The sequence below is a fragment of the Glarea lozoyensis genome (assembly GCF_000409485.1).
Source record: "Glarea lozoyensis ATCC 20868 chromosome Unknown GLAREA1, whole genome shotgun sequence".
NCBI classification, from domain to species: Eukaryota; Fungi; Ascomycota; class Leotiomycetes; order Helotiales; family Helotiaceae; genus Glarea; species Glarea lozoyensis.
The window spans coordinates 1,417,118-1,427,792 of NW_007360983.1; the positions used below are offsets into that span (position 1 = coordinate 1,417,118).

General features: G+C 46.3%; 2 protein-coding genes across 2 annotated transcripts; both read left to right on the forward strand.

Annotated features, from left to right (window-relative positions):
• Nucleotides 1-2,597: 2,597 nt before the first annotated feature.
• Nucleotides 2,598-3,850, forward strand: GLAREA_09134 (Metallo-dependent hydrolase; the record flags this gene model as incomplete). Its single annotated transcript, XM_008078095.1, has 3 exons — nt 2,598-2,631; nt 2,700-3,154; nt 3,203-3,850. The coding sequence occupies 3 exons, from the start codon at nt 2,598-2,600 to the stop codon at nt 3,848-3,850; spliced, it is 1,137 nt and encodes a 378-aa protein (XP_008076286.1).
• A 4,419-nt stretch (nt 3,851-8,269) lies between these two features.
• Nucleotides 8,270-10,015, forward strand: GLAREA_09135 (RNA-binding, RBD; the record flags this gene model as incomplete). Its single annotated transcript, XM_008078096.1, has 1 exon — nt 8,270-10,015. One exon carries the CDS (start codon nt 8,270-8,272, stop codon nt 10,013-10,015), a length of 1,746 nt encoding a protein of 581 aa, XP_008076287.1.
• Nucleotides 10,016-10,675: the final 660 nt, after the last annotated feature.

Below are 10,675 nucleotides of genomic sequence, written 5' to 3' on the forward strand. Positions count from 1 at the left end.
TTCTCGCGTACACGACAGCGGTTAAATGCAAGAGCAATATTGAACTTTAGCAGGACTGGGCTAGATTGCGAGAAGAGGAGAAGAAGGTGTACTTATTATAAGCAAAAGCAGGTTTGCTTTTAGTCTTGGGTAAGCCTGCATAATCGATACATTCTCAGATATCAAGGCTTTTATCAAGTAAAAGCTTTTGACAAAGTCTTGGGAAACGGTCTTCCAAGTGGTGGCTTTTTCTTCAAACTCAGGCTGTACTCTTTCTACCCAATGAATGTGTTTCTTCATAGGATATAGATAAATGGTTCGACGCCTATTTTCCTTCTTCAATCTAATCAGAGCTATATCTGAACATACATTCAGTATAAGTGAGTATGGAGACTCGATTTCTTGGAAGCCACAAAGTTACGTTACGTTCAAAATCTAGAAGCCTAGAAAGTGCTACGACAGTGGCAAGTTGACATAGAGGTTTCCTGCGTTTATGGTAGCACCTGTTTCAACTCAACAGTTCATCCAAGGTAAGATCTTCCGGCATGTCTTCTCGTGGACCTTTCATACGCAAGTCGAGGCTAAAACAGTGGATTTGAATGTATCGTTCCATCGAGTAGACTTATGCTGAGAAGACTTCTTTCGGTTAATCTGTCCGAATGTACATCAAAGGGTGATGTCAGTTCAATTCTCTTTTCGTAAGTTCCTGTGTATATATGTCGACTACAAAGTTCAAAACCCAGAGGAGGTCAACCCAGAGAATCTCCCAATCGAAAAATGTCCGTAAGCTCGAGCAGTTTTGTTGATGCTATATCCCACTGTTAAATATGATCAAGAGAGATCCGTTTTAATATACTAGACACGGTGGAAACTCCTTCCTCGATGCCTGGCGATTTCTGGACATAGATTTGCACAACTTTTCTGGCTTGAAACGACCGAGTAATAATGAGAGAGATGAACTAATTAGCATTTGTCGACTACCGAGCCCTTGAAATTTCCAGGGGGGTTTGTGGAAGTTATCGCTTATGATCAGCCACATCGACTTTGTCGAGAAGGTTAATTAGTCTTTGACTACACTAATAACTTGATCAAGGTCTTCGTTTTATCCTATGATTAGTAGCATATTAACTAACGAGAAAAGCGTAAACACCTCCTGAGCGACGACACAAAAGCTTAGCTTAAGCGACTCCTCCTCGTTCGCTATCAACTAGAATATCTCTGTATGAAGTAGATTTTATTACGAACTCGAGTGTGAATCCGTACAGTTAACGATGCTATATGAGTCTTCAGTTAGCGGATACTAGAAAGCCCTTCAAAAAGCCCAACAATTACCCGGACGAGATAATTTTCTTCATCATCGTGATAAGAGCACTTTTCCATAAGATATGTCAGACAACTCTATTTGCATCCCCTGGCAAAGTAAAACGAAAAAGGCACGCCGTCGAGGGCAAATAGCGATTTCGCAAGCAGTTATACGCTGCCTGCCCCCGTTAAGAAAAAGAAATAACAATAACGATCACCCAAAAGAAAGTGTTAAACTGTGTTACAAAACAAAAAGATCAAAGATCAAAAACCAAAAAGGATCAACCGACGATTTGTATGCCGATACAGAGTGCAACTGCCGTGAATCGAACACGAACCTCCACCTTGGAAGGGTGGAATCCTAACCATTGGACCACAGAAGCTGTGATTGATGACTAAAAAATTCTTTGTTCAATATATATTGATAAAATATTGATATGCAAAACTTGAGAAGAAAACAGAAACACCCGGTGTTTTGGCGGGTAGCGAGGTCGGATTTAGGGGATAAACTCCTTTGACGGCGCGCAAGAGTTGTCGCGAATGAAGACTACAACACTTACAAACCATGGTACTCGTGCATTTACTACAGTCTTGACTGCATCTATCGTTTTATATTCAAGAATTCGGAGTAATATAGACTGAGTCGTGCCAGGTCAGCGGTTCTGAGTACATTCTTGAGTGTTTGTTCCCGGAAATCGAGTTTTGGAATTCGAGGTCGCGGTTTCATCGCAACGTTGTTTATTCAAAGATAAGGGACACTAACATATATGGTATATTACATAAAGTCGCTCGTATTGAATGACTTCTTGGCCTAAAAGCTAATAATTCATTAGAAATATTAGCTCCGTTCTACCCGCAGAGGGCATCGATGCTCGAGATGAAGTTGCACAATATGGTATCCTTCGAAACCAATTTATGATAAGTCAAAAGGACTGCCTGATGTTGTTTCTCTAATATTGAAACAGTTATACAGGACTTCCTGAATGCTGTGACAGATGAAGTTCCACCTTACTCAAAACGAATGTTTTCGAAAATGTTAGTGCAAAGATAGCCCAAAAGGTTTCACTTTCAATAGGTGTAGTTAAACATCTTATACAGTGACTTGCCAAACAAAGCACGTCAAGGATGGACCAGCCATTCCGTCAGCAACACCTTTAATTATTGCTGTATTAGGTAATACCAATCCCACTCTTGCAGCTGACATTGGCGCAGCTAACGTAGAAGATTTCACATAAACACATTGTCACATTTCACGTGGCGCTCAAAGCAACCTTACTATCATTTCCTCCTCAGTCTCACTGTAATACCTTTGCACAATGGGTCCTATCCCGTACGAGACGCTCCAGGAATGTGAGTGCTCACCAACATCTTTATTAGCATAGTAAATTCTCACTTTGCTAACACATATCGTTTCCCAGGGAAACAACAAGTCAACACCCTAAACGACCCCTTCATTTCCGGAATCCCCAAAATCGAACTCCACGTCCACATCGAAGGAACACTCACACCCGAACTCCGCTTCAAACTCGCCCAAAGAAACAACATCCACTTGCACTCTAAACGATTGAACAAAACCTTTAACACCCTCGATGAGCTCAAAGAAATGTATAATCTTCTCCAACCACGCAGTATCAAGGGCGCGAACCAAATCTCCGCGTTCTTCGACGCTTATTACGGAGGTATGGAAGCGCTGAGAACGGAAAGTGATTTTTATGAATTGGCAATGGACTATTTTGAGAAAGCGGCAAGAATGAATGTTAGGTATTGTGAGCCATTTTTTGATCCGCAGGCGCATACTAGGAGGGGTATTGAGTTTGAGACTTTTATGAAAGGTTTTAAGAGAGCGCAGGTGGATGCCGAGAGGGATCTGAATGTAGGGCACTTGAAAACTCGAGACCTGTAAGCGTGCTAACAATCATAGGTCAAATCCCAATGGATCATGTGTATTTTACGTGACCAATCTCTGGAATCGGCCATGGAACACTATGAAGCAGCCCTCCCCTACAAAAACACAATCATAGGCATCGGTCTCGACGGGAACGAATACAACCGTCCCCCGTCAATCTTCGAACCGCTGTCTCTCCGCGCCCGGAACGATGGGTTTAAAATTACCTGCCACTGCGACGTCACGCAGAAAGACACGCATGAGCATATTCGCCAGGTAGCTGAGTGCGTTGGCGGGAGCGGAGCGGATCGGTTGGATCATGGGCTTGATGCTGCTGAGAGGCCGGAGTTGGCGAGCTTGATCAAGGAGAAAGGGGTGGGTGTTACGTTGTGTCCGTGGGCATATGTGAGACATCATAAAGAAGAGGATTTGTTTAAGCATGTCAGAACGCTGTTTGAAGCGGGGATTAAAGTTAATGTTAGTTCTGATAGTCCGGCGTATGTGGAGGATAATTGGATTGAGCAGAATCTGAAGTTGTTGAGGCTGAAAGCGGGTTTTACGGATGAGGAGATTGAGAAGGTGGAGTTGGATTCGGTGGAGATGTGTTGGGCTGGGGAGGATGTCAAGAGGGAGATTCGCGAGGAGATTAGGAGGTTCTGTGAGAAGAGTACTTCTGAAACGTAGTTGAATTACTTAGTTTTGCTAGGGTAATCACATCATTTTGACCAAAGTGTCTATTTGCAGATTCATATCTTTTTGTATACTGCTTTTCAAGACTGGAATTCATCTACTAATACAACTTTTTCACCCCAGAAACTACTACTTCGTGCCTTTGTCTCTATCTCCGGTTCTTCGGAACCACAGTATATTTTTACACAAGACCAGGATCATCACCGTTTCGTGATATTCCTTACTTCTGAGTCAAACGAATTATATAACACATCATCGAACCTTACTTGCTAAGCGTCAACAATGAAACGAGGAGAAATGAAATTACAATTAGAACACTTACTAGCAAAAACCGCAATACCTATTAAAAAGAACTACTGAAATAGGCAAAGCTTCACTATCTTATTTCTCTTTTATCATTACTCATAAATTCCAACCCAGATCTAGTACCTCCTAGATCTATGCAAAGTTGCAAAAAGACCACCGAAAAGGTAAAACTTCGTTAGCCTGTGTCTCTTTTACACTCACTCATAATTTTCAGTCTCACATGTAGTAGCTCCTAAATTCATGCGACCTTTAAGCATCCATCAAAATAGTTTAGAACAATAGCTCTTGCGCTAAAATTGGTTTTCAGAAAACCGAACTTAACCAGTACCGTTGAACCCGTCTCTGAGAAGATCTCGGCAACTTCAAGCAATAGACGGTAGAGATAAAACCACGCTTTTCCAATTCAAATCTTGTTATGAATATGAGACGAGGACAAACCACATCATTCTCTATTTCTATCATCCCAATACCTTGACTTTTTACACTAAAGACACTTACGACACTCGCATTATCACGCTTCAAACCTGACATCATGCTTCTGGATATCGCGCTCTTCTCATCCTCTACTGTAGATATCAACTCGTTAACATTTAGCTGCACTCAAGATCCACACCTTAATCACAGACTTATTAAAAACCCAACATACCTTACATCCATACTGATCACAGTTTATCCAGCACATCAACGGCACTACCGCCAAGCACACCTCTAATCTCACGTTACCAATCCCATCTGCGACATAATCTGCACGTCATACAAGAACTTCCCCTTCCCAATACCCTTACCTATCACTCTCGCCATCCATATCAATTTTCACCCCCACGAGATATCTCCACGTCGCACAAAAAAAACCCCCAATTTCATCCTCCCAACTCACAACCCGTCCACGTCCCCAGAAAACCTCACAGCGACAGGGTCATCAAGCTAGACTCATGCACAACCCCCCAAAAAGGCACGCTCGCAAACACCGCACCCCGCGATCCAATAACCGGCGTACGGCTCTTGAGGTGCATAGCCGCGAGCTTGGAGGTGTGTGTGGATTGTTCGGATTTGTAAGTGATGATTTATTTGTATGCCCTGTCATGTATCGCTCAGCATCGTAACAAATAAGAAATAAAGAAAGTGATGTTTTAACAAACATGACATCTCATATCCCCAAAACAAAAAACAAGTACACATCATATCACATCGCCGCTTTCCAACCCCATAAATTCAGATTCATCCAGCCCCAAGTCTGCCCCACAGGAGATGGACAGGGGAAATGGGGGTGACCCAAAAACAAGGCCCTTGTACGGTGCACGGATTACCGGCCTATGAGCGTGGCGGATCCGGGCTTGGGACCTTGAACCTTGATTTTGCTTAACTCTTATACCCAATGAGAGAGGAGAAGGCAGTTGTGAGTAGATTTGAGTTTAGAGGCATACGAGGCATATAAAAATCTAAAAATTGGTACGGAGCAGATGATTTTGACTTCGTAAAATATCACCAACACGTTTCACAACATCAACCTGCACCTGCCTTCAACCCAGCACAGTAAAAGGGTGGGTCGCAGGGCTGTGCCGCACAGTTGTTTTTTGGTGAGGAAAAAAGGCAGACGGATTCAGAATGGGACTGTCCCCTGCTTATCCGTATCCCGGTAGTGGACTTATCGCCTTGCTGCTCTTATCGATGTTGTTGCTGCTGCTGCCTCGTCCTGAGATATGTTTTTACGGCATATATTTCGCGCGTTGCATTTGTTGAGAAGACGTTTATTTTCACATGCTTTGAGCTTCAATTCTTTCTTATCGCTGACGAGTGTCATGAATCTGAGACGAGCTCGAGTCTGCTTGCATCGCGGCTTACTTTCTTTTTGTTGTTTCGGGTCGATATCATGGCCGCTGACTGTGCTGGCCAATGGTCGAGTGCCGGTGCACAGACAAAGCTTTCAAGTGGAAGTTTGCTTGCTGGCAAGAAGCAGAATTCTGTGTAACCGTGGAGCCGAGGGAAGATGGTGGCACACATGAGGGAATGAACGAATGGTCTCGAGGGATCAAATATCACAATCCACAAGGCTGGAGATATTGGTTTGTGCAACTGTGATTAAGGTGGCTCGTTCGTTGTGCCTTTTGTTCGGGGTGCATTCGAATATCTCTGCTCATCATCAGACAATCTCTACCGTCTTTCGTCCCTCCTTCCAACACCCGAGACAATACATCCCCAATTCCTCATTCGTTCTGGAACATCTTCATATAGGGTTATTGGTTGTGGAGAACCAAAGATCTCATGTCCCAACAAGCCGAGAGATGGGACCTCTACCCCACCACCTCCAACCGTTATCCCTTCAACAAGGTGAGACGTATCCAATAAAGGCATTTCAATTGCTCTGGCAGATACTCGCCTAGCTCCTCAAATGTATGGCAGCTTCCCATAGGATACCTCTCTTCTGAGGCAACGCTATCGTCAAACCTGACCAACGAAAAATGCGGATTGCTATATAATTGATATATCTTTCAGATTCTTTCTCCACTGCGAATCACAATTCTTCCGTGTTATCAGCACTCCGAGAGCCGAAGCATCCTCGAGGATGCCATTGGAGAGTTGCCAGGAGATTGGAAGTATCCTTACCCTTATTGCAGACCGTTCTCATAGAGGGGTCGAAGAGCCCAAGTTTTGTTGTATGTGTCTCGTGTGCTCTATCTCTGCGCTTTCCATTGCACAACAGAAGTCTTCCAGGGGTGGATTGCTGTGTACAAATGAAGGTACGAAGGGTGTTTTTGCTCCGTACTCCAGTGTTGAGATGTGGTGGCTATGAAGGATGGACAATGTATGGATCACCATGATCGTCTTGATATTCGGAGAGTTTTTGGGTGGAGTGACTTGGGGTTTGGGACTCGGGAGACCTTGGGTCTTCTCCAAACCCCTCTTCCCTTCCTCCTGAGGCGGTGGCCTGGTTCCGTCGTCCGAAGGCCACGCCCAAGGCCACCTCCAAGACCCATCCCAAGGCCAAGTCCTGTGCGAAGCACGAGCCGGCGTCTGGACCGGGTCCTCCCCAGGTGCCAGTTCCAGTCCACTTCCCAGGTATCGAGACGGCAACAGCTCTGGATGTGTATCGCCGCCAGACAACCTCAACCCTACTTGCAGACGTGAAGACTGGCAGCGACCAGCGAGTAGAGAGCGTTAGTCGACGCCGCGATGCAGTTCGCCCATCCACACCTTCCACCACCCCTCCTTCTTCCCCTTCGCCACCCAATCTCCTGAATGCGCAACTGCACCGTGCCCAGCTAGCAGCAGCAGCAGCTCATGGAACGGGCTCTGAATCGAACTCTAACGTCTTTCGCGCTGCTTTTGTCGTCGTCGTCGCAGTCTAGTCCTCTTGGATGCCCTGTGGTTTGCGTGCTCCACCTCTGCGCGCTGGGAAGACTGCGGGCGTGAGCTAGCAAGGAGAGCTATAATTTAGAGCTTATCGGCTAGAGCCGGAAACAGCCAATCAGCCCTCCTACTTCGAAGTACATGCTGTATCCACTTTTCTACCACCATTGTCCAAACCTCCGAAGCGTGAGGAACCACGCTCCCCCAACTTCACACCACACACATCCCGTTCAATTCCAACTCTTCTTCACATATGTCCTCCGCTTCGCTCTCAACACCACCGATATCTCTCGTCCGCCTTACCTCACTTCATCACGCTTCTTCTCCCATCGTGGTTTTTTAATCGCATTCCGACCACCGGTAAACAATCCCGCTCGAGTCCAACCCAGCACCTCATCTCGAGTCAATCTTCGCTCACACGATTGCCTGACGCAGGTCGCACGGTGACGGTGTTCAGCGTTCCTGGCCTTTGACTTCGTTCCGAATCGACAGCTCACCTCACACCAAATCTTACCGCCAACCGCCAACCCCCAATTCCCCAGAATTCCTCTCCCAATAAACCCGTCGTCCTTCATCCGCTCTCGAGAACAAAAGCTCGCACTACATCTGATCGGGGTCCCAACGCTCTGCCCAAAGTAGAGATCCGCGACGCTTCGCACCCAGCTCAACCTTCAACCCCCCACGTCACGTCGCGACGCTCGAGCGCGTTCCTAATTCAAACGCCACTGTCGCAAAACGACGTCGCTGTCATACCAAGGCATGAACGGGGTTCACAGATCGATACCTACCACCACCGCTCCGAGTTCACAGAACAAACAATCCATCGTGTTGAATCTCGCCAATTCCTACGTACAACAGCATGCTATGAATCCTCCAAACTACTCCCAAGCCGGCCAGGCCTTTCGCGCATCGAATGCGACTCAGCAATCGTATCAATCGCTTTCAATGGCGACCATGAACAGTTCTTCACCATTTGCGAACGATGGGATTAATGGGATCAACAGTCCTCAGTCATCGGGCGGCGCATTCAACAATTCTTCGTCGACGTCGGTCATCATTCGAAAGCTTCCGCTCAACACCACTGAAGATACATTGCGCTTGATGGTGGTTTGGTCAAAGGAATTCGTGGATGCGGAGGTCATGTCACCCGACAAGTCCGAAGACGCTGGGTTTCGATCGGCCGTCTTGCGCTTCAAGTCGCATGCAGGTGCCCTCGAGGCGAAGAACATGCTGGATGGTAAACCAAACGTTGCCAACGATGCGCAAATGGCGGTCGAGATCTTCTATGGGTCTCCTTCAGCTTCCCGGCGTTACACGATCAACAACAATTCGAATACTGGGCCTTCAAGTTCAACTTCGTCAACTGCTTCGTCTGGAGGACCCACTCCTCGTCAACCATCTAGATTCGACGGATCGTTCCAATCAACCCAACGAGTTTCGCCGACCAATGGTAACTATGCAAGCAATGAGCTACCCAATCCAGAGGTGAGCGCTCATTACCAGAGCCTCTTCTCGCCCCAATCACCCATCGGTAATCACCTCAACGAGCGCACTCGGGTCACAGGGAAATCGCTTATCAACAATGACTCAGTCGACGACGACGAGACTGGTGAACTGCTCAAAGATCCCGTCGCGTATGCTGAGAATGGCTCGTCAGCCCAGTCTCGCCGACCAACTAATCCTCAGATTCCAATCTCACGCATGGCAGGGTTATCATTAAACACCAACAGTGCTGCAGGTCCGGCACCTCTGTCTTCATTTTCACAACCCATGTCTTCCATCTCACATTCAAATCCAATCTCACCAAGCGGCTTGACCAATGGTGGTCCGCCAGTGAATTATCAGCTAGGCAGTCAGCACTATCAACGCCACAACTTCCCACCTGTCAACCCCGCAGATCAGAACCCTCCATGCAATACACTTTATGTCGGCAATCTCCCGATTGACACCTCTGAAGATGAGCTCAAGGCAATGTTCTCCAAGCAACGCGGCTACAAGCGTCTTTGCTTCAGGACCAAGCAAAATGGGCCTATGTGCTTCGTTGAGTTTGAAGATGTCTCATTCGCTACCAAAGCACTACATGAACTTTATGGTCATCCTCTTCATAACAGCATCAAGGGTGGGATCCGATTAAGCTTCTCCAAGAACCCATTGGGTGTTCGTTCTGGCCAAGGCATGAGCTCTCCAGGTCCCCCAATCGTTCCAGGGAACATGCAAGGAATGAATGGTGTCATGCTCGGTCAAGGGTCTTCATTCAGTACTGCAAGCGGTCCTCCGCCGGGTCTTTCGGCTCCTCCAGGACTGGCTCCAGGAAGGATGCCTTCTTACAACAACGTCAACCCAATGAATGGCGGTAATGGTCATTACAACAACAACTCATTCGGCGTTAATACCAATGGCTGGGGCAGTCAACCATTCAACGGCGCAATGACTGCGGGAGGTCCACCACAGATGTTGAACAATTCACACAATCCTACATTTCCTCCATACATGATGGGAAGATAGATTTACCTCGATTTCACATTGCGAGAGGAGTTTGGTCTTGTTTGATTTTTCCGCCATTGCACTCATTTACTGGCATCTTTTCTTCTTCTTTTCTACCAAACGTTTCCTACTTTGAGGAAAATTGGTCATTCACATTAGGGGTTGCATTTTACATATCTGTAGCGTGGTTTTCATGAGATTCCCCATTGCGCGTCATAAAACTTGCGGGAGTTGAAAGTAGGATTCGACAAGGGACGATGGCATGTTAAGGTGTTGTCGTATTGTGTTATTTATGTTCACCTCATCAACTGGCGCGTTCTGTCATTTCCCTATGGCGTCATTCAACAAAGACTTTCGAGAGCGCAAGCTGGTAGGCTTGACCGACTGACCGGCTATTCGAATGTACGATTTGCAAGCAGCTGCAACATAAGCATGGAATACAGGGCAATGGCATTTAGCAACATGAAAAGAGGGGTGTGGAAAAGGCGTATGAACGTATTCGGTTCTGTTTCAAGGGCATTCTCAGGGGCTAGCGGCTTTGTTTGATTTTTGATTTCTTCTTTGTTATTGTTCGGTATCTCCAAACTGGAATATGGATTTGGTACGTACGCATATCATGATAGGGTTTTATTAAAGGTGGTTTTGTACCTTTTCTTTTGCTTGGCATACTCGAGAGCACAA